At 32.8% G+C, this 24,647-nt stretch overlaps 3 protein-coding genes across 3 annotated transcripts; 1 reads left to right on the forward strand and 2 right to left on the reverse strand.

The window, feature by feature from the left end:
- Positions 1–262: 262 nt before the first annotated feature.
- LOC103504490 (vacuolar iron transporter 1-like) lies at positions 263–2,320 on the reverse strand. Its single transcript, XM_008468836.3, has 4 exons — positions 1,926–2,320; positions 1,078–1,163; positions 850–964; positions 263–756 (listed from the first exon to the last, which is right to left on the reverse strand). The coding sequence occupies exons 1-4, from the start codon at positions 2,165–2,167 to the stop codon at positions 459–461; spliced, it is 741 nt and encodes a 246-aa protein (XP_008467058.1). The 5' UTR covers positions 2,168–2,320; the 3' UTR covers positions 263–458.
- Positions 2,321–11,640: 9,320 nt separating this feature from the next.
- LOC127150879 (secreted RxLR effector protein 161-like) lies at positions 11,641–12,312 on the reverse strand. The gene has a single exon (XM_051089576.1). It carries the CDS (start codon positions 12,310–12,312, stop codon positions 11,641–11,643), a length of 672 nt encoding a protein of 223 aa, XP_050945533.1.
- A 9,337-nt stretch (positions 12,313–21,649) lies between these two features.
- Positions 21,650–24,400, forward strand: LOC103504500 (G-type lectin S-receptor-like serine/threonine-protein kinase SD2-2). The gene has a single exon (XM_008468844.3). It carries the CDS (start codon positions 21,767–21,769, stop codon positions 24,242–24,244), a length of 2,478 nt encoding a protein of 825 aa, XP_008467066.1. The 5' UTR covers positions 21,650–21,766; the 3' UTR covers positions 24,245–24,400.
- Positions 24,401–24,647: the final 247 nt, after the last annotated feature.

Raw genomic sequence — 24,647 nt, forward strand, 5'->3', positions numbered from 1 at the left:
TTATTTTTGTAAAAAATGGTGAATCAGAAACTATTATTCTTCAGAAGATGGGTAAGTTTTGAAACTTTTATCCACCCAAACAAGTTATCTAATCAAAACAACAATCTTATTCATATTTGATTTAAGTATCCAATGAATTTGGAAAAAAGAAATTGTAAATTTAAATTTTGGATACGTTGAAAACATAAAAACATTGTTTTTGGAAACTACTTAATTAAAATTAAAATTGAAAAAACAAATTTAAATGGAGGGGATACATAAATTTGAAAACAACTCAATCCTAATTAAACGAGTACATTTACTTTACATAAATGGTGCGAACATATCTAAAAGAAATTACTAGCCAGAAGCAAGCACTACAATTTAATTAAGAATCATCACTCGGGTCCATAACTATATCCAATAATATATATATATTCTTCTTTCTAATGCTGACATACTTTGATAACGAAGAAGTTTCAGGTACGAAAAGCCTTCGCAATGAGGAAAGCAGCGGTAGAAGCAATGGCTCCAATTAAGGCGGTTTGTAGTGCACTCATAATGGGACGATTACCAGTAAAATAGCCCTTAGCAAAGCCAAAGATTAGCAATGCAATTATGGTTACGATTACAGAAGCAATCACAGCATCTCCAGCAGCGGGGAACACAATGTATGGCGATAAGGGCACCAACCCACCAATTATGTAGGATATGGCTATTGTTAATGCACTTATTAATGCCCTTTTTGGGTCTGGCTTTTCTAACCCCAATTCAAATCTGCATCACCCCAAATTATAAATAAACAAAAATTTATGATTAGTGTGTGGAAAATGATTCAAAAGAAAAGTGTGAGAAGGAAAGTTTAGTTACTTCATCATGAAATCAACCCAAGCTTGAGGGTTCCTTCTAAGAGCAGCAACAACAGGGCCATATTCATGGGCTTCAACCCCATATTGTGACAATATATCTCCCACCTCAGCAGCCTCTGAAATCATTATATTAAGTTTTCAATTAAACGATTAATCCAAACTTAACTATACCAATAATTTAAACCTAAATAAAGTAAAGAAGAAAAGAAAGGCCAAATAAATAAATTACCTATGTCTGGAACTTCAATCACCTCTTCTTGTTCCCTCTTCAGTTCTCTCATGTAATGATCAGCTTCACTTTTAGCTGCAAGATATCTGCATTATTTCAACTCAGTACAATCTTCCTTACACTTTGATTTTACCAATATATATACATATATAGACCAAAATACATGAACTAAAAAATAGCGACTAAATGTGGTCACTTGAAACAAACCTTGTGAACAAAAGAAAATTGATATTTTATTTTATTTTTTATAAAATTATTCCTCATCCAATAAATCAAGAATCAAGTAATGATTGTTTCAAGTATATATATGATTTCATATATTTGGACAAATTATTAATACTAATTTGGCCTCTTCAAGAGTCTATATTTAATCTAACTATAGTATATAGTTCTACTTTTTTATTATGTGAGTGTGGATGAATATATAGGTGGCTTTTTCTTTTTCTTTCTTTTTTTTGAATGACCCACTAGAAGGCACTTTGACACATTGTTTTCTTTTCTTTTATTTTTTTTATGTTAAGTTTATATATAGTAACATATTATATTCAATCAATTTACTTACCAAACCACTTTTGAAGTGTAACAAACAAATTTAAAGCCAAATTAGAGGCAGATGAGTCAAAAAAGTTATTTGAAAAAAAATGTTTACCTTGTATAATTTCAAATATCGTTATAAAACAAAAAATCAGTCTTATCAATCTTATCCATATAACTTTCTTTTCTAGAAGTTGAAAGTTTGATTTTTCGATCTCGATTTCTTACTAAAAATTTAACATTTTTTAGACATCGAAAAGAAATAATAAATATTAAAAAGAAAAACAAAGTATTTAAGGGATTGTATAGTATACCCTCCAAGTCCCATGGAGATGGCTCCGGCAGCAACTTCAGCAATTCCAGCAATGAGGATAATGCTGGAGCTAACATCAGCCCCAGAAAGTCCGGCTGCAAGGGCAAATGGCACGGTGAGGCCATCGGAGACACCGATGATGATGTCACGGACAACTTCACTTGACATGAAGTGCTTCTCCTCATGATCATGAAGAAGAAGTTTCTGCTTCTCTGGATCAGTGAAACCAGCAGCTTCCCCCATTGTTAAAAGCTTAATTTAATTAATTTAAGATCCCAAATTGGGTTTGAAGAAAGAGAGAAAGCAAAGGAAAATGGACAAATGGTGTGTGAAGAAAAAGCAAAGAAATGGCCACATTTATATAGAGTATCAAAAAGTGTTGAGGCCATATTGAAATTCTCTCTCTCTCTCTCACGGAACAGAAGAAAAAGTTGATTCACAAGTAAATAAATGGACTCTACGTTTCTAAACCCCAAACAATGATTAATTAGGGCCAGCACTTAATCTCATATATCTTATTTTTCTTATTTAGTACAAAAATTAAACAAAAACAAAAATATGCCTTATTAGCATATTTTTAATTTGCACCCAGAAACACTACGCAAACACAAGTGTAATATAGACTAGACTGTATTTATTAATTTTTTTTTTTTTTGGTAAACCAAATTCAATTAGTCTTTAATTCTAAATTTGAATAAAATTTCAAATAGGTGTTTTCATATATAGAAAGATTTATAATTTTGGTAGGTTGTTATAAATGTGGGTGTAAACAATAATTGTTTTCAAACAACTATTTCTATTCATTAAAGGGTTATGATTATACGTTTTTATAATTTTTTTTTCTCTTTTGAAACATGGAGATTTGTTTGTGATACTTGTTAGATTATTATTCAAATATCTTATTTGCCAATTATATATATAAATACATGTTGATATGTTACCTATCTACGTGTTCATGGAGATCTTTTAAGAACCAAAAAAAAAAAAAAGTTCTTTTAATTTAGGAATTTTTACTTCCATGATCGTGTAATAAATCAAAACAATAAAAAATATAGTAATAAACTTATGTGAATCATATCATGGCATAATGCAGAAATTAGAAAAACTTAGAATTAAAAAGAAATAATAATAATAATAATAATAATATATTATTTGAATAGAAAACATTGAATGGCAAATGACAAAGAAATGAATGGATCGGAAATCTTTAGGGGAGGCTCCACAGCACAAGAAGGCGTGTGTTGGGCACAAGCTTATACCAAAATGTCAAAAGGAATAAAATCATAATCACAATGCGTGTGTAAACCACAAGCCCTTAACATATCAATCATCAATTATAACTTCCATGGACCAAAATTCCACTCCTCCAAAATTGACCAATTTATATCAATACATCAAAATCTAACCTACCCAAATTCCAATTTCGTTGCTCTTTAATTTGGAGCAACCACTGGAATTGTGAGGTCCCGTAGGATTAATTAACAATGTAAGAATAATTTATTATAAAAACATGAAATTGACGTTGTTTTTGTTGTATATCATCCACCAACTTTTTGGATAAAAAAAGAAGTCCACTTTACAATTTTACTCTGCCAACTTTAATTCATTGGACTAAATACTTTCAAATGAAGTATAAGTATATTTACTTTAGTTTTAGTTATTTATTTGAGTGTTAATAATTGAAAAAGAAAACTATATTTTCCTTTGCTATAAACCGCCAGATTAATTTAGATTAAAAATAATAAGTAATAGTTCATAAATATAATATATTAAGGAGAGGGTATAATTTTAGATTATATATATTAGTAAATGGTGTTGATTTAGTACTTGATAGATGTGTTTAATCCCTGTTGTTTTTAACACAAGTAAAAAAAATGAAAAGTTGAAAAATAAACAAAATAGAGAAAGGGTGAAATGAATTTTGAAAAAAGAAAGATGCCATAATAAGAGGTTAATAATGTTAATTATAATTTGATAAACTCTCCAAAAAGATTCCATTCCAAAGAGTAGTCAGCAGAAAACAACAAACACACAGCTAAGCATTGCACTCTCCACTACCCACTCAATCACTACCAACCCAAATTCCTTTTTTTTTTTTTTTTTTTTTTCTTTTTTTCTTTTTCTTTTTCTTTTTAAGTTATTTTTAATATATTTACGCCCCATATAACAAAATATATAAATTTATTTATTTTTAATTATTTTTTGTTTGTCCTTACATCTTTATTTTCCTTTTAATTGTAATTTCTTTCTATCGTCTTTTTTTTTCTTTTTCTTTTATGTCGTAACCAAATTTAAACGATCGTGTACAAAAATAGCAAGAATCGTGTATAAAAAATCTTGAAAAAAGTCGTTTAAATTGGAGTATCCAAATGTAAACGATGGTGTAAAAAAAAGTAATTAAACAATCGTATAAAAAAATAAACGATTGTTTAAAAAAAAATAAACAAATCTAAACGATGGTGTACCAAATAATTAAAAAAAAAAAATATTTAGCTAAATCTAAATGATTATGTACAAAAGAATTAAAAAAACGTTTAGTCAAATGTAAAACGATCGTGTATCAAATAATAGCCAAATCTAAACAATCGTCTACCAAATATATTACGCGAGTAGTTGACGGGGTATTTTATGGTATTTTACATTGACCTGTGAGCTTTTTCCATTTTTGAAATTGTTATGGAGAGTAAATATTTTACAGCTTTGTTGTATTTTTTAAAAGACTCATTTTTTATATTTTTAAAATTGACAAACTAATGAAACTACTTGAAAATAAAATTAATTATATTTGATTTTTTATATAAAGCGTAAATATTTTATTAAAATATTCTTTGACAATTTTTCATCTTTTATTATTATTAATTTTGCAATTTCCCCTTTTTTCTTAAGTCAAATTTTTTCCCACTCTATTTTCTTCCAAAACTTTTTTTCTATCATATCTTATCCTCCTTTCCACGTTAAAATTATAAGGAAAAAATGTTAGCTTTTTATAAAAATCTCGATGGTCGATCTAGATGCAGTAAGTAAAACTATTTCATCGAATTCTAAAAAATGGTGCTAGTGCCTATTCTTTTATCTCTTGAACCCATGATATATAATTACCAAATTAGTTGTACAATATTTAGTTTTTTTTCAATACAATAGTGTTAGTGAGATACTAAACCTTCAACCTTTAGTGATATCAATACACTAAACTAAATTCACTTTAGCCTACATTATTTATCTAGGGTTAGGATTGTTACTTAGAAAAAAAAAAACATAAAGATGAATATTAACTTTTTAATATAAGATTAATATTAATTTTATGAAGAACTAAAGTGAATAAAATAATTAGAGGGGTGAAGTAAGAGGGAGATTTTGATGGTGAAGAGAGAGAGGACCCAAAGGGATTTTTCAAATATTTAAACTTTTCTTTCTTTAAATTTTGAAAATTTTATTATAAACTTGACTGTGAATATTAAAGTTTTCGTGATCATAAAATATTGGGGTCATAATTTTTATATAAAATTTTGATGAAAAATATTAATAAAATGTTATTTTCGATAGATTATTCTAAAAAAGTTAGATTAAGCGTATTATTATTTTCAAATGAGTAAATAAGTATATGTATATTATTTAGATGCTTATTTTTGTTAAAAATATATAATCAACGCAACAGCACTTTTGTAACTAAACTTAGTTTCGTCTTTATTTAATATTAATTACCCTATTAGCTTTCAATTCTTTACTATTAACTGCCCTATTTATTATTAATATCTATTAATTAATTTTAAAAAAATAAAAATGTATTAAATAAAAACTACAAAAAATTTTAAAATATATAACAATGAACCTTTAAAATATTTTGGACAAAAGAAAAAATAAAATGGATTGCATTTATTTGATACAGATGATGCATTGGATGCACAAAATTTGAGTTTGTCTTCTTGGAGAAGAAAATTGTAGTAATTAATTAATCTTAAATTAATTTTAGAGTTATCTAAAATAATTTATAAAATATTAATATTTATCTACGATAGAGTTTATATAGATTAAAATGAACTATCTTTTATGTATATTTATATTATGATAGACACAAATAATAATCAATATGGTGTATTTTTTTAGTAGCTCAATTATAAGAACTTTATTGTTTAAGTGTAGTTTTTGAGTAGTTCTCTTATATATATCACACAACATCCTCAAATTTTTTTCCAAAAAACATGTGAACAAGGACAAAGCTTTTCGAAAGAATCCACGTTGGTTTATGTGTGGAAATAATCTTCATCCTTGGAAGCAATCTATAAGACAAGGTGTGACATTGCTATGTTGTAGTAGATGCATGGGAATGTCAAAGCCACTAAACGTAATATCTAAATTTTGCATCATAGGCTTAGGATGTTACAAACCCTCTATCCCTTATTTATGCATGCACACACACATATACATACATACATATACATACATACATATATATATATATGTTTCAAAATAATTAAACAATTTCTCTCTTTTACATCGTTTTTGAACTACAGGTTTTTTGTTGTTTGATTCTTTGCATGTCAAATAGTTTGATCTCATGGCCTATTTTAAAATTTTGATACTAGAGTCCACTTAAAAGATAGAGACAAAGAGAGAATTAATATGAAGAAGAAAAAGAAAGTGATTGAAGGAATTTTAATAACACTAAAATAAGACACAACATTTTATATATAATACATTACCATATTAAAATATATATATATATATATATATATATATATATATATATATATATATATATATATAATAAAGAAGTGGTGAATGAATGATTTTCTTACTTTTACAAAAGTTGAGGACAGAAAATGAGGAGAGAAAAAAGTTGATGGAACTTTAGAAAAAGTGAAAAGAAAATCCCAAAAATAATCGGATGTAAAGAGGCAAAAATTGAAGGGAAGGAGTGTGGCCACCACGTTCCCATTCATCCCCATGCCTTTTTCTCTAAATTAATACTCAATAAAAACAATAAATATAAAAACCTTTACGTACCTTTCTCCTTTTCTTTTTTTCTTTCTTTTCTTTTTTTCAAGAGAATCTTACTTATTCTTCTTTGCTTTATGAGCCTCTATTGCCTACACATATCATTTTAAGTTTGAATCGCATTTTCTATATTATAGAAATTAAATTTGGTTTTTAGTTTAAACAAGGGAATTAATCATCGGTGATTGTATTGTCTAAAACCCAGATGAGTTCCATTGGGATTGGAAACTATATTTTACTTTTGTCATTTCTTTGTTTTTGCGACTCTTTTAACTGTTAATGGGCGGATCAATTTGAGTTTACAAGACTCTAAACAAGCGTAAAATGATTAGATATAGTCAAAACTTATACCATACTTTGAACTTAGAGAAAGGTATTTATTGATAGTGGTTGTGAGCATCGATCGATTAAAGTCGGTTTTCTAACTAAACCTATCGTTGGTTAGTCGGTCAGTCCTATGTCGATTTAAGTCTTCAAAACTTTTTTAAAATGTTGTTGTCTGAAATTTTTCCAGATCGATATCGAACAGGCCTCTCTCCTTATCTTTGATCGATCATATCTTTCGTTCAGTTGGTCTATTTGGTTTTTCAGTCTATCATGCTCACTGCTACATATCAGATCATCTTATCTAGACAGTAGCAAAACTACCTCACGACATATACATTATTCAACTATCATATGACATCAACGAGTGATTAGATATTTGGATGGGACTAGATAAAAATGTGTGTCTAATACTTTATATTTGTGCACTACACCAACCTAACACGTCACATTTGTTGGCCCTACAAATTACTTGCAACATATCCAAACAAATTGTGATGATAGTTGTGCAAAAGTCAAGTCATGTCCAACCTTTTTATTTAGTGCACAAACTGTAGATATTTGGAAAATAAATAAGGAAACAACGATCTTAGACAATATATATTTTTGGATGGTATCCTTTACTAACTCAATACATCCATATGTTGTTTAATTCAAAATACTCTATACATATTTAATTAATGACCAGATATTATTTTTATGTAAATTCCGGTAGAATCGAGTGTAAGGAAAGTCTCACCTTGTGGAGCGATCCTTAATATATATATCCATTATTTCAACAACTTTCAACTGTTTCTTCTAAAAGCAAAATTTAGGATTTAGGGTTTACTTAAATTAGACGACATCATATATTAGTGTAGAGGTAATTGAAAGTTTATTATTGTTCTTATCCTATACAATATTCGAGTCCATGGTCTAATCCTAGGTGGATGAGTGAAATGCCCGTAGATTTTTCAAACAAAAGTAATGAACATTATTTAGTGCCAAAATTTTAATGTGGTCCATGTGTGATGTTAAAAAACATTAACAAGGCCACAAGCCAATGTTTTGTTTTTTAAGATGGAAAAGGAAAAAGACTTCCTAATTTTTCAATCTTGTTTGCTTCTTATGTTTGTGACCTTTTCTCATTCGTCAATTGCTAACATCAAACCTTATAGTGTTGTGTGTTTCCAAAAAGAAAATTCTAGTAGTGCATGCATACATATATCATTATCATGCTATCAATGATTTATATTTTCTCTCTCCAAATTTGTAAAATTACATTAAAAGATGTTGTCACCTGCATATATATTTCGATTCATCTAGATTTAACAGCACTATGATATGATAAAAGGAAATAACACAAATCAACTATGTTACAAATATTGTAATTAATCTAGAGTTATTCTCATCTTTAATTGATTTGGCTGATAACATACCTAATGTACTTTGCTTCCTACCCATAGAGCTTGTTTTATGTTAAATTTAAGGTTTAAATTAAATTGTTTGTCTATTCTTGTAGGATTGAGAAATAATAGACCAAACTCATTTACTAAGTTTTTAAGAATAATATAGTCCTAATAATTTATTGAAAATCTATGTATATATTAATTTTATTTTTTAATATATATGTGAGCATCTGAACTAGCTTAATTACGCCCGTCTCAATTGGTTTTATAAGACAACTCGTTTGACCTTATAATATTTGTAGGTGGTTATCATAGTTTTAACTCATTACATCTTAACCATTTATCAAAAAGATGTTTTTTATTTACTATTAAGCAAATCTATGATGATCATTATACGTTAAGATTAAATGACTGTTACTATTAAATTAAACTCAAGTATTCTCTGAAGCTCCTTAGGAGGACAATAAAGAAGAAGTCCAAATATTAGTAACATTTGTTAGGTCCTTTAATTAGATGATCATAAATAAGATTAGGCTTAATTATAAAAGAACGAACAAGAAAGTGCAAATCTAGATATTTAGACATTATATCTAAAAAAGGATATCTCTTTAGACATTACATGTTCAAATCATGTGAGGGCAAGTGTATCCTCACTATACAATCATAATTTTTCATAAAAGAAAAAAATTAATAAAAATCATACTATCGTAAATATTTAAGTATTATTCGTATGCACATAAGTTAGGTTAATTAAACTAAACTCACTTTGACATTATTAGTATATACGGATCATTTTCTAGACCAAATAATGCTAAGGTATGCATATATAGAGTTCAATCTTTGTGGGATTATACGAATGATTATTTAAATTGATAATCAAACTTTTTAATTTTCACTCTCTAAATAAACTAAAAAACTAAAAGTACGTCTAATTTTCAAGATCTTTTTTTTAATAATGCATTTTAAAAAAGTAATGTCAAAAATAGGGTGGGAGGCAAACTATTGACAAAAATAGAGTGATTATGCGTGGACCTACATATTAAATAATAAATATATAAATATATAAATATATATTTAATACGTGCGGGACCCACGTATTAAATACTAAATAAATAAATATATATATCGAATATCTTTGAATTAAAAAAGAAGAGAGTGGGGTCCACGCATTGAAGTCGTGGACCCCGTGTACGATTTCCTAGCAAAGTCGTGTACGGGTTACACAGACTTCCACAAAATCACTCTATTTTTTGTCAATAGTTTGCCTCTCACCCTATTTTTGACATTACTTTTTTAAAATGTATTATTAAAAAAAAATTCTAATTTTCATTAGTATTCATATTTGTATTGGTGATTAATTAAGGGTTGTTTTGTCATGCTCTAAGGATTTTTGTAAGAGATATCCATCAAACCTTTCAATTTAACCTATATATCTAACATATCAATATTTAGTTTAACAGTGACTTTTTAGGAAGTTAGCAATAAATTAGTTATTTATAAATCCAATTCGATCTAATCTCAATCCAAAAACAGTATATGGATATACAAATTGGGATTACACAACAAAAGATTGGGAAATAAAAGATAATTGAGAGGATAAATAGCAATTAAGGGTACAATTATTTGATTGTACTTGAAGGCTTCAAGGGGCAATCATAGATGAATGAAATGATAATCAGAGTCAGAAAGAATGGGAGAAAAAAGGGTGTAAACATGTGCATTATTTCTATGGCTTTGTTTTTTTCTTTATTTCTTTGGAGAAAGTGCAATTATGGGCACAGAATACAGTAGTTGGTTTGGTGTTTTGTCTCTACAGCAAAACCAATGAATGGTCCGCAGCTGTTTTACTAAAAAGACAAAACCCAAAATGCCCAAAATCTCTCAGAAAAAACCTTTACACTTTTTACTTTCTACTTTTTTGGCAACTTTCAGAAGTGGATTTATTTAAAGTTTGGGTTTTATTTACATTTCCAAAGTTGAAAGTTGAGTGTGGGAGCAAGCGTGCCTGCTTTTCCTTTTCATCTTTTTTTTTTTTTTTTTTTTTCTTTTTCTGTATATTCCAACATTTCATGACAATGAATATTGAAAAAGACACAACCCGACCTATAGGGTATGTGTGTAGATTAATTTTTCAAGTATTACTAAATATTTTTGTTGTATTTAGAAACACTTATTTAAACACTTTAAAATGTTAATATGAATGCAATCTTATGCTTATTCTATTAAGTAACACCATAACAATGTCTCTTGGATAAGATTCAAGGTAGTTTTATGTCAAATGATAAGATAACTCTAATTAAGTAGGATCTAAGAAATAGTATGTATATGTGAATGACTCTTTGATCACAATTGCTAAAACTCCCGAGAGAAGATTTAACCTCTAAATTAGAATAAGATGGAATATCAGGAGCAAAATCCTTTAATGGAAGTTGAGTTCAATTCTTTGGAGGTAGTTAGACTATTAAATCTATAGAAGAGATTTTTTTTTTTTTTTTTTTTTTTGTTAAATAGAGGCTCTTATTTATTTATTTATTTTGTGACTATATATTTTTTTTTTTTTTCATTTGAGTAGAATTAGATGCAGAAACAGATACAACATGATTAAGAATTCTTTATTCATGTAAATTAAAGCATGATCTGTGTGATCATACCTTTTATTTATATCTGTAAAGTTTTGCTATGTAAAATTCACTTCACACAGCTGCCCACAAGTTAACCCCAAAGTATATTCAAACTTTTGCTTTTTCTTTCATTTTCAGGCAATTAATTAGCAAACCGAGAAATGAAGAAGATTTCTCTATTTCAGACTTGAAGTAGATGATGCTGTCTTTGATCCTGTGATTTTATTTGGATCAATAAGACATTATTTATTTACATCAAGGAAAAAGAGAGTATAAATACAAGGTTCTATGGAAGAAAAAGGTAACAAATAATACAAAATAAAATAAGATAATATAATATCTTCAATCTTCTTAACTACAAAATATACATTAATACCCTCCCTCAAACTCAAGGTGGTAGAGTAGCTGTCAACTTGAGTTTGGTACGTATCTGATTGAAGCGAGTAGATGATAAGGCTTTGGTGAAGATATCGGCTGGTTGCTCAGTGGTGGAGACAAATTGCAAAAGAAGTGTGTGGCTCAAGAGATGATGATGGATGAAGTGACAATCATTTTCTATGTGCTTTGTACGCTCATGGAAAACGTCATTGTGGGCAATTTGGATGGCACTGCGATTGTCACAATGAAGGAGAGTGGGACCCTGCTGAGGAACACCCATATCAACAAGAAGCCAACGAAGCCATAGAAGTTCAACGGTAGCATCAGCAAGAGCACGATATTCTGATTCAGTACTAGAACGAGAGACAACACTTTGTTTCTTACTACGCCAAGAAAGGAGAGAATCGCCTAAGTAGAAGCAGTAACCGGTTGTAGAACGCCGATCAGTGGGATCCCCAGCCCAATCTGCATTAGAATAGCCAGATAATACAAGAGAGGATTGAGAAGAAAACTGAAGTCCATGTCCCAAAGTTCCCTTGACATAACAAAGGATACGTAGTACGGCAGTAAAGTGGGTGGTTCGAGGAGCAGCCATAAATTGGCTAACAATGTGAACAGCATATGCAATGTCTGGACGAGTCACTGTTAGATAGATGAGACTGCCAACGAGTTGCCGATACATACTGACATCTTCAAGAGGAACACCATCCTAAGGAGTCAAATGAACATTGGGATCTAACGGCGTTGAAGCTGTGTTAGAGTCGGTAATTCCTGAGCGAGCTAAGAGATCAGAGGCATATTTAGCTTGGGACAATAGATATCCGTCCGAGCGCCGAAAGACTTCAAGACCAAGAAAGTAGTTGAGAGACCCAAGGCCTTTCATTTCAAAATGTTGACCAAGGTAGTGTTGGAGATCGGATATGGCCTGTGGATCATTACCAGTGATAATCATGTCATCAACATAAAGAAGAAGAAGAACAATACCCTGGGGTGTGTGACGAGTAAAAAGTGCAGTATCATGAGGACTGGAAGTAAAGCCAAGTTGAGTGATGGTAGAGCTAAACGTGGCAAACCAAGCTCGTGGAGCCTGTTTGAGACCATAGAGTGCGCGACGCAAGAGGCACACCTTGTGAGGAGGAGAAGAAGTACCAAGGGGTGGCTTCATATAGACTTCTTCAGAAAGAGTCCCATTAAGGAAAACATTTTTGACATCCATTTGAAGAAGAGCCCACTGCTTGGCAGCAGCAACAGCCAGTAAACTACGTACAGACGTCATCCGAGCCACAGGAGCAAATGTTTCTTCATAGTCAATACCATATTCTTGGGAATACCCTTTTCCTACAAGACGAGCCTTATAATGCTCAATAGTACCATCAGAGTGAGTCTTGATTTTGTAGATCCACTTGCAGCCAATAGGTCTTTTACCAGGAGGTAAGTCAACATAGTCCCAAGTGTGCGTCTTTTCAAGAGCCTGTAATTCATCATTCATTGCTTTCTGCCATAAAGGGTCAATACTAGCCTCTTGATAAGAGGTAGGTTCAATAAAGGAAACAATAGTAGAAAAACAGTGATAATCTTGGAGATGAATAGGAGGTTCCCTTACCCAAGTAGAACGACGAGGAGGGGTGTCTGGAGGAGGGTCAGGATTTCCATCAGAGATGGACGACTGGTCCGAGGTTGCAGAAGTAGGTACAGATTGATCAAGCTCATTATCAGGAGTGGACTCAGAGAGAGGAAAAAGGTCAATAGATGTGTCAGTGAAGAAAGATGGAGGACTAGAGAAGGAGGCGTGGAAGGAGGATAAACAAGAGAACATAGTGTGCTCCCAAAAAGTGACATGGTGAGATATACGAAGTCTATTGGAAAGGGGATCCCAACAACGAAAACCTTTATGTTCTGTGCCATAGCCAAAAAAATAGCAGAGGCGGGCACGGGGTTCAAGTTTAGTGTGTTCATGAGGATGCAAGAGAACAAAACAAGCACAACCAAAGACTTTAAGGTTGGAATAGTTAGGAGGAGTACCATATAGTCTTTCGAATGGAGAGATGTTTTGAAGGACGGAGGAAGGGAGACGATTGATAGTATAGACGGATGTAAGAGCTGCTTCACCCCAAAATTTCTCAGGACGTGAGGCAGAAAAAAGAAGGGCACGAACTGAGTCAAGAATGTGGCGATGTTTGCGCTCAGCACGTCCATTTTGTTGAGAAGTGTGAGGGCAGGAGCGCTGAACAAGAGTGCCTTGTTGGGAGAGAAAAGATAGAAGAGTGGAGTCTTTATACTCCAAGGCATTGTCAGTGCGAAGGGTTTTGATGGGACATGAGAATTGGGTACGAATCATATTAGCAAACTCAATATAAGTGCGAGATAATTCAGAGCGGTGTTTGAGAAAGTAAATCCATGTAAATCGAGAGAAATCATCAATGAATAACACATAATAGTGATAATTATGGACAATAGAAGTAGGGGCAGGCCCCCAAGTGTCATAATGGATTAAATCAAAAGGTTTATCACAAAAAGAAGTGGATTTAGAAAATGACAAGGCATGTTGCTTAGCAAGTTTGCAATTTAAACAATTAAAAGGGACAAATTTGGTAATACTATTTAAATTATTAATGGAGATTAAATGACGCAATTTTTCTGGAGAAGCATGACCAAGACGAAGATGCCACTGATATGTATCAGAGTCAGTGACAAGGGCAAAGATGGATGGAGGAGGAACCTGAAGTGATAGGAGCTCAAATAATCTTCCCACTTTGCGACCCGTCCCAATCATCTGTCCCGTCTGAGGATCCTAAACCTGACAACCATTGGAAGAAAAAGAGACAGTTAAGCCAAGGTCGCACAATTGACCAACAGATACTAGATTGAAGGTTAAGTTTGGGACACAGTAAGTATGAGGAAGATTCAAACTAGGGGTATTGATGGTGCCCATGTGAGTGATATTCATACAATTGTCGTCAGCAGCATAAATGGGAGGTAAAGATTTAGTAGGACTAGGGGTGTTCATAAGAGAGTAATTAGATGTCATATGATTGCAACAGCCAGAGTCAAGAAGCCATCGATTACCTGGTGAGACGGCAAGTGCAGAGGAAGATGATGAAATCAAGTGATTTAGTAAACTTTGAAGATCACTTATCTGAAACTGAGGGGTGGTGGAATTATCCGGAGCAACAGCAGCAGCAGAGGAGTTATTGGGTTTAGTAAAGTTCTTTGCTTTTGTAGAATAGTTTCGAGGTCGAGGTGGTTTTATGGGACAATTATCCAGAATGTGACCTGGCTTATGGCAGTACCTGCATTCTATTTTAGGACAATTAATAAACTTATGACCAGTGAGCTTACAATTCTTACAAAAAGTGATTGATGCTTCAGGTGGTGAATAAGTGCTAGCAAGAACAACATCAGAATGTTTGGAGAGATTGATGCCAAGACGTCTTTCTTCAAATAATATTTCTTGGATAGTGGCATCCAATGAGGGCAGGGGGCTGCGGTGTAATAAGGCAACTCTAACAGATTCATATTATGGACGTAGTCCCATAAGGACTTTAATAAGACGAAGATGATCTTTACTGATTGTAGCTTGATCAAGTTGAGTCTAGATAGGTTGAAGCACGGCTAGATACTCATTAACTGATTGACCAGCGTCTTGATTAAGATTAACAAGGCTATTGTGCAACTGATAGTAATGCGCTAATCCGACGGACTTGAATCGTGTGGACAAAAAATTTCATAACTCCTTAGCGTTTTCAAAAGCATCAAATTGTGTGTGGATAGCAGGAATTGACGTGTTACTAAGGCAGGTAATAATCTGATGATTTTTGCTGTCCCATTCATCAAGGCGTTCTATAAATTTGCTATCATCTTCATCGTCTTGTTTGGTTGGTTTGGTAATATCTCCTGTGACAATGCGCCATAATTTTCGACCAATTAAGAAGCTTTTCATTTGATTTGTCCATGTAATATAATTAGAGCCATAAAAAATTGTGCTAATTGGACGAGCAATTTCACTTTTCTCCATTTACTCACAAAAAAAAAATAAGTCAGCGATTGAAAATAAATAATTAAATAAAGATGGGGCAATTTCGGGACGGGTTTCAGAAAAAATCCAATCAGGGGAATTCGGGTCGGGTTTCACGGAGATGGAGCAGATTTTTTTTTTAATTTCAGGTCGGCAAGATGGTTTTGGATCGGCAAGATGGTTTCGGGTCGGCTTCGGGTTAGAAGGAAAAGTGCGGATCTGTGAAGAGACAGCGTCGAGTTCGTGGTTTCGGGTCGGGTCTGTGAGGAGACGACGTCGGATCTGGAGGAGACGACGTCTTCGGCTTTTGGGTTAGTTTGGGTTTCACGGAGACCGGCTCGTACGCGCACAAACTGGCGCGGCTCGGAGATCTGGAAGGCACAGAGAAGACGCGGGCGTCGAATGTCGACGGCGGCGAATGCGGGCGTCGGATCTAACGGAGATGACGTTTCGGCTTTTAGGTTCGTCTGGGTTTCACAGAGACCGGCTTGCACGCACTTAACCTAGCGTGGCTTCGGAGATCTGGAAGGCACAGAGAGGACCGGGCGAAGGACGGTGTCGGCGGCGGCAAACGCGGTCGTCGGATGGGTTGCGGCGACGGCGATTTGAATAGTAACCTAGTTTAAAAAAGGCTCTGATACCATGTGATTTTATTTGGATCAATAATGTCTTATGTATTTACATCAAGGAAAAAGAGAGTATAAATACAAGGTTCTATGGAAGAAAAAGGTAACAAATAATACAAAATAAAATAAGATAATATAATATCTTCAATCATAAGATAATATAATATCTTCAATCTTCTTAATTACAAAATATACATTAATAATCATAAGATAATATAATATCTTCAATCTTCTTAATTACAAAATATACATTAATAGATCCAAAGAAATAAAAGGATGAACATTGAAGGAAGAAAAAAAGAACAAAACACAAAGATATTAATGCCTATATTCATTGTATAAAACCAACAGGCCGTAGGATTTGATATATAGTGAGGTCGGGGGAGATTCCCTATCCCCGTCTTCATTGGGAAAATTCCTCCAACATCACCCTAATTGGGATTATGTTGTAATTCATAAATTAAAATGGAGGATTATCCGATTCAATTCTTACAATATTCAAGACCCCCATTACATATACCTCTTTGAGTCCTAACGAAAAACCCAATATAACTAACTCTGCTGCAACAACCTCACCATTCATCTCCTTGGCCTCTTCCTTGAAAGTGACAAATAACATCTCCCAATTAATCTCATACTTCTCCTTGCCTGAATCGAAGCATTCAACGTTAGATTTAAATTCCCCTTCCTCCGCCCGGGTGACTTCCAACTTCCTTTCCCCCCTCACCCAAATTATTAGGCACCTCCATTATCTCTCTCGCGCGGGCATCTCAATTTTGAACTGATCTTTCATCCCCTTGCCCTCCGTCCATTGCTAGCCATTATTTTAAAAGCTACAACCATCTCAAACAAAATCAGTGTAAGATGCCTTCTCCTTTTGTTTTTTGTATTAATGTGTATTAAGTGAACTATAGCAAGGAGATGAAGATGAATTAAGATGTTTGAGGCAAAGAGCGGAGATAGATGGAGTCTTATGAGGTAGAGTTGCCATATTAAAACTTCGTTGTGGTGCTTATGATTGGAGCGAAATGATTGTACTTTGTCACATTTGGGAAGAAATTTTTAATGCTCTTTGCTGCTCCAAAAATTCTTTTTTTTTTTTTTTTTTTTTTTTTTTTGCTTTTTTTTGTAATTATAGCATTACTTCTATATCGCTCAACTCGTATGCGTTTTGTAATATATTCATAACTTTCTACTTTGTTTTGTACTTTTCCATCTATTAATAACATTGCTTTCGGTCTTTGGGACGAGATGAAGATGCTATAGAGATGTCAACATAGTTAACTAGATGTCTTGGTGCATCACTTCCTCCCTCTTGCCTTGTAATTTTTTCTGAAAAAAAAATTAATAACTTAAAATTAGGTTTATTTTTAATTGATGATTAAGATTAGTATTTTCAAATAACCTACATGCCCTTATTATTCTTCAACCAGCCCAAGGGAGTGTTCGTTTCAAGAGTTGGGTTGTTTGTAGACCAACTTTCGAACACCACTTCCAATGACCATATGAAAATTAAAATACATTTTTTTACCCTTCATATATAATTTGATAAAAAGAACTATAATTTTTTAGTAATCGAGAATTCTAAAGTATTAGCTTGTTTCAATTTGAAATTAGCATACTAAAAATGTATGATCTTTTTTCAATTAACTAAAAGTGACGTAAATCTAGAAAATTTTATTTTAAGAGCTAGTAAAATCAAAATATCAAACTATTGAACAAATTAACTTGAAAATAATCAGTAAAAATGGATTATTTTTCAAAATAATAGTAACAATAAAGAAAAAATATATAGAAAACGAAAATCGATTATTTGTATGATAAAGAATAATAAATAGTAGAACAAAATTATACCCATCTAAAATAACCAACATCTAATCTACATATTATTTAGGAAAAGTTTATTTTAACTAAAAGCAAATTAGATGAATGCAGAAAAATTAGTGTTAAAAAAGGATAAAAGAAGAAAATGAAATAGTGATAACGACTCTTTTCTGTTCGGTGGCCGGCCCGCTTAAGCACAAGGCCCAAAGTATACTTCTTCTTCTTCTTCTTCTTCTTCTTCTTCTTCTTCTTCTTCTTCTTCTTCTTCATTCTTCTTCATTCTTCTTCATTCTTCTTCATTCTTATGTCCTAAACTGGAAAATTAAATTGCCAAACATTAAATAGCTAACCCTTTATATTAGTATCCAAGTAAGACTATATTCCACTCATCTTTTGTTATTAACAGTTTTGAATAATGAATTATTTGGTTTAATGTTGTTATAGGATGCTTCAGAATGAATGGTGCTTTAATTTTTTTAATTTAATTTATAAAGTTAAAAGTATTAAAATTTTACATCATTTTAATAGATTAATTAATTAAACAATAAATATCATTCATTACACTGATAAAAACTTAATTAATTAAGAATCAATAATAATTTTAATTATAAATATTTTAAAATTGAGTAATTTTTAATTAAAATTTGTCCATTCATATATTTACTCAACGTTAGTTATAATCTAATACTTAATCATGTCCATAATTAATTGAGTTTAGTAATTTAAATTTTAATTAAAAAAAATATAAGATATATTTTTTGTAAAATAATATATTATATAAAAAATGAAAAATGAGATAAATATGATATTAATAAAGAATACTGAAAAAAAAAGTTTTAAAGGTAGGATAAGTTGATAATGAATGAAGCAATGTAAATTAAACACAATAAATAATTGGTTGATTATGAATAATCAATAATGATTATGTGTTTATAATAATTGGTAGATTTGAATTTGTGCCAAATGGGTATTTTACACCTTTCCTCAAATTAACGAACTTATCTTTGCATAATATTAGATTTTAATATCCAATAGGTTGGTACCATTTAAATATGTTAGAATAATTCAAAAAACTTATTTACAAAAACATTAAAAGTTTTCTTTAGGTTTTATTCAATATAATATGGAAAAGTTTAGGGGTTTAAGTAGAGCTGTTACTAAATGTTTAAGGCCTATTTGACACAAAATTAATTGTTTATGATTGTGTGGTAACCATCTAATTTTCTTTTAATTTTTGAAAATTAAATCTATAAAACTCATTCAATCTCTAAAATCTCTATTTAATTATTCTCTACTTTTTACTATTTGTTTTTTTGTTTTTTTAAATTTGATTTAAAACTAAACTCTTTTATTATATAAACACGTTCGATGATACTAAATTTCGACAAAAAAAAAGATATCTAAACTTCACGTGGTAACAAAATGGCAAGTGTTCACACAAGATTTCTGAAGAAATATGGTTCGTTGAATTGAATTTTGTATATTGATTTATATAGTGTTATGGATATAATTTCTAACATTTACTCCTTTAATGCTTTCTTTTACATACAAATTAAGACTTAGAACTTATTTTAATCTTTAGGAAGTCGTGGTTGCAAATCTATTTGAGCTTCAATCTTCTAGAATTCAAGAAAAGTTTAATCTTTCAAGTCTTCAATCTTTCAGAAGTTGATGATTTCGAGGTTGATAAGAACTTGCACGTCTTGAGAGCTTTTAGAAGTTTGAAACTTCAATTCTCCAGAGCTTCAGTTCTTCAAAGCTTCAATTCTTCTTTTAACCAAAGAACCTCAAATGAATGACAAATGTCTCTGTTTATAGAAAAATTTTATGGGCTTTAGATAGGTTAGGGCCCATTTGTCTCCTGGGCTTGAGCCCATTTGCTTAGTAAGGTCGGACCTACGTGTTTGGCGGGTTCGAGTCCATTATTTCTTTGGCCCAATTTTTCATCAAGCGCTTGAATTGGATTAGATATGAAAAACTTGACAGCCTAAATCCAATAAATTGTGTTGTGATGACGTGACACGATTTAATTGGTCAAAATTTCTTGTTCAACGATAAGTTTTTAGTTTAGAGAAGAAAAAATTTGCAAAACAAAGAAGTCTAACTCTTTTCATAAAGAAACATATTTGATCATGCCAAATTTTGCCAAAGAGAAAATGGACTTCTTCACGTGGTAACAACGATAAATTTATAATTAAGAAAAAAAGAACCTGCAAAATCGTGAAAAATGATTATGATGTATAAGTGAGTAAGAGAACTATATAGTAGAAAATAAAAAATAATTTTTTTGATACCTTTTTTCGCGCTCTTACCACCTATATATTTATAGAGTTTTTCGCTCGACCTCTTTCCCAATCCTTTTCAAAGTGGGATCCCATATCCCTTCTTGACTTGGAATTTCTTTAGGATATTTTTGGTCTTTGGGTCTTGGCTTGGAATGGGGCTAAGTAGGGCAATGTGGACTTCTTTGGGCTCCATATGCATCTTGGTTTGGGATGGATCGAGCAGGATTGCGAGGTCTTTCATTAGACTCGACCTTAACTTGAGGCAAAGGCAGACTAAAGTAGTATGGGCGAGGCCCATATCACTTTTCCTTTCGGTCTAGATTTTAGCCTTCCTACTTTAGTATAGAAATATCCATTTTGTTGTTTGGTCCAAACTAACCCAAAACAATGTCAATCATGATTTAAAAAAAGAGAGAGAAAATAGAGTTAATTTAAGAACGGAAAATGAAAAAACTCTAAATTCAAGAATATTATTTGTTAGGTACCAGCTAGGATTAAAATTGTAAATTAACCAAAATTTTATTAGCAAAAAATAATATTTCATTGTTCTCATCTAAATGATTCAAAAACCCTCCAACCAAACCAACTTGTAGTTGATTATCCCTTATTAATATAAAACAGATAAAGTTATTATAGTTTTGATTTAAAAGAAACCTCAAATAGAAATGATATTTTATGTTTTTTTTAATAACCAAATTGATGAATGAAGAAGAAAAAAACTTGTTCACCAACTTCATATTTTAAATTTCCCAAGTCAATCCCCATAACAAAATAATAATAATAAACTATATTGAGTTCATATCACCACTTGGTTGCCATTTGATGATAGGTTCTACCATAATATTATTATTTCTCTTCTTTTTTTCATACATAACAAAGAAAGGTTTAAATCATATTAGACCATGATGATGAGAAGTACATAGTATTAAAAATTAACAATATCTACATCAACATCTTGTTGACTTTGATATTTCATCTTGAAAAATATCATATGTCCATGTTGTACATACGTAAAAAAGTGTCCATAAATAGGAAGATTCATGGAAGAGTTTTGTTGATAGAAGGGACTTTCGCAGAGTTGTTAGATTCAATATTTAAAACATATAAGAATGTACCTAATATAGAAGTCAGGCTTTTTGAAGAAGATAACCTTCAAAAAGAAGAGGAAGAACATCACATCAAAATAGCCTTCAAAATGGGGAAGAACAACATCACATCTAATGACCAATATATATATATATATATATATATATATATATATATATATATATATTCCAGACTTCAAAAACTGGGGGCTGAGTTTTTATTAAAATAATTAATGACAAATCTCCAAACTCCCGATTTAATTTCCATGCCTTTCAGCCGCCGCCCTCTCAATTCTTAACCATGTCTCTCGCCGTCGCTTTCTCCGCCCTCTTCCTTCTCTTCTTCCCATCTCCGGCAGCAGCCCAGTCTCCCAAACCCACCAATTTCTCTGCCTTCTCTATCTCCCAATCTCCATGGCGACCCTCCCAGAATCTTGTTCTCCTCTCCCCCAACTCCCTTTTCGCCGCTGGCTTCCGCCCACTACCCAACAACTCCAATCTCTTCATCTTCTCCGTTTGGTACTTCAACATCTCAACAGACAACGTCGTCTGGTCTGCCAACCGTCTTCATCCGGTCAACGGTTCAGCAGCTCTGGTCATCACAGCCACCGGCCAGCTCCGTCTCAACGACGGCTCCGGTCGCAACCTCTGGCCTTTCAACAATGTCACTGCCAATTCAAATTCGACCCAATTAATCCTTCGCGACGATGGTGATTTGATTTACGGGACATGGGAAAGCTTCCAATTCCCCACCAATACTATCTTGCCTAATCAGACATTTAATGGAACCACCATCATCTCCAACAACGGCAAATATTCGTTTGTGAACTCTGTTAATTTGACCTTTGGAACAGAGAGGTATTGGTGGACTGATAACCCTTTCAAGAATTTCGAAAATACAGGTCAAATCAACAGAGATAATCAAAACCCAATTTACCCTACTGATTTTAATTCGACTCGGCTCCGGAAATTGGTTGTTGACGATGATGGGAACCTCAAGATTTTGAGCTTCGACCCCAATTCTCCGAGGTGGGACATGGTTTGGCAAGCACATGTAGAGTTGTGTCAAATCTTTCATACTTGTGGCCCAAATTCTATCTGTATGAGTAGTGGCAGTTACAATTCCACTTACTGTGTCTGTGCTCCTGGATTCAGCCCCGATCCTCGCGGTGGAGCACGTCAAGGATGCAACCGGAAACTCAACGTATCGAACAAACTCAAGTTTCTTCAACTGGATTTTGTGAATTTTAGAGGTGGGGCTAATCAAATTTTCATACAAACCCCAAATATTTCAGTCTGTCAAGCGAATTGTTTGAAGAATTCGAGCTGTGTGGGCTATACATTCAGCTTCGAGGGCAACGACCAGTGTGTGCTTCAGCTAGACATGTTGTCGAACGGGTTATGGTCGCCTGGGATGAAGACGGCTGCCTTTGTGAAGGTCGATAATTCGGAAACAGATCAGTCAAATTTCACCGGAATGAAGTACAAACTCCAAACCACATGTCCAGTTCACATCAGTATCCGGCCGCCACCGGATAACAAAGACAAGACAACTAGGAACATATGGATAATCGTCTCCATATTCATAGCCGAACTAATCTCCGGGGCGGTTTTTTTCTGTGCATTCTTGAAGAGGTTTATCAAATACAGAGACATGGCTCGCACGCTTGGTCTCGAATCACTACCCGCCGGTGGACCGAAGCGGTTCAGCTACGAAGAGCTGAAGATTGCCACCAACGACTTCTCAAATCCTGTTGGAAAAGGTGGATTCGGCGAAGTCTTCAAAGGGGAATTGCCGGACAAACGTGTTATCGCCGTGAAATGCTTGAAAAACGTCTCTGGCGGCGATGGGGACTTTTGGGCGGAAGTCACCATTATCGCCAGAATGCACCATCTCAACTTGCTCAGATTGTGGGGATTCTGCGCCGAAAAGGGTCAAAGAATGTTAGTCTACGAGTACATCCCCAATGGATCTCTCGACAAATTCCTCTTCGTCAAATCTTCGTCCTCTGATTCAATAGAGATAGATGGAGAGAACCCATTGCTAGATTGGGGAATCCGTTACAGAATCGCCATTGGAGTTGCAAGAGCAATCGCGTACTTGCATGAGGAATGCCTGGAATGGGTATTGCATCGAGACATAAAGCCCGAAAATATCCTTCTAGACAACGATTTCTGCCCGAAATTATCGGATTTTGGGTTGTCGAAACTAAAAGAAAACGACGGAACAGCAGTGAGTATATCTCGGATCAGAGGCACGCCCGGTTATGTGGCACCGGAGCTAGTGAAATTGGGTTCAAATTCAATGACGACGAAAGCAGATGTGTATAGTTTCGGAATGGTGCTACTGGAGATCATCAGCGGGACCAGGAATTTCGATACAAAAGAAGGATCGACAGTTGAGAGCGCGTTTTGGTACTTTCCAAGCTGGGCATTCGAAAAAGCCTTTGTGGAAGAGAAGATTGAAGAAGTTTTAGACAGTCGGATCAGGAATCAGTATGACAGTGGAGCCCATTTTGCGATTATTAACCGTATGGTGCAAACGGCAATGTGGTGCCTTCAGAGCCAGCCGGAGATGAGACCGTCGATGGGGAAAGTGGTGAAGATGTTGGAAGGGAAGTTGGAGATTCCTAACCCGGAAAAGCCCTCCATTTACTTTCTATCGGAAGGACAGGAAGGTCCTAAACATCCAATAGCCATGGTGGTCGATTCTGTAGATTCTATGGACTCTGACTTTCCTCCAGCTGAATACAGCTCAACTAGTCAAAGTTTTGGGTAACTTTTCTTAATCTTTTTAAACTTCAATTGTATGAATATGAAACTTTTAAGAATATATATATTCTTTTTTATTAGAATGATTTTTAAAATGTTTAGAATCCATAATGAAGTAAATTGTTTCTAATGCTATAGAAAGTTAGCATCTTTTTTTTATCAACTTATTGTATAGTATGTATATGGAAATATTTGTAGTCTCATTTTAAAACTTTAAAATCAAATTTGAGACGTTAAACACCGATGTTTTAAGTTTGAAATGTATATTTTTGACAAAGTTCATTCTTTAAAGTTCACAATTTTGAAGTAAAACTCAAGCGCACTCATTTTTTGTATAACTCGGCTAGAACCAAATAGAAATATATAAGTGAATCTTTTTTTAAAAAAAATTCTCTCTTTTTGTTGTGCTT

Source organism: Cucumis melo, chromosome 9 (genome assembly GCF_025177605.1).
Source record: "Cucumis melo cultivar AY chromosome 9, USDA_Cmelo_AY_1.0, whole genome shotgun sequence".
NCBI lineage: Eukaryota > Viridiplantae > Streptophyta > Magnoliopsida > Cucurbitales > Cucurbitaceae > Cucumis > Cucumis melo.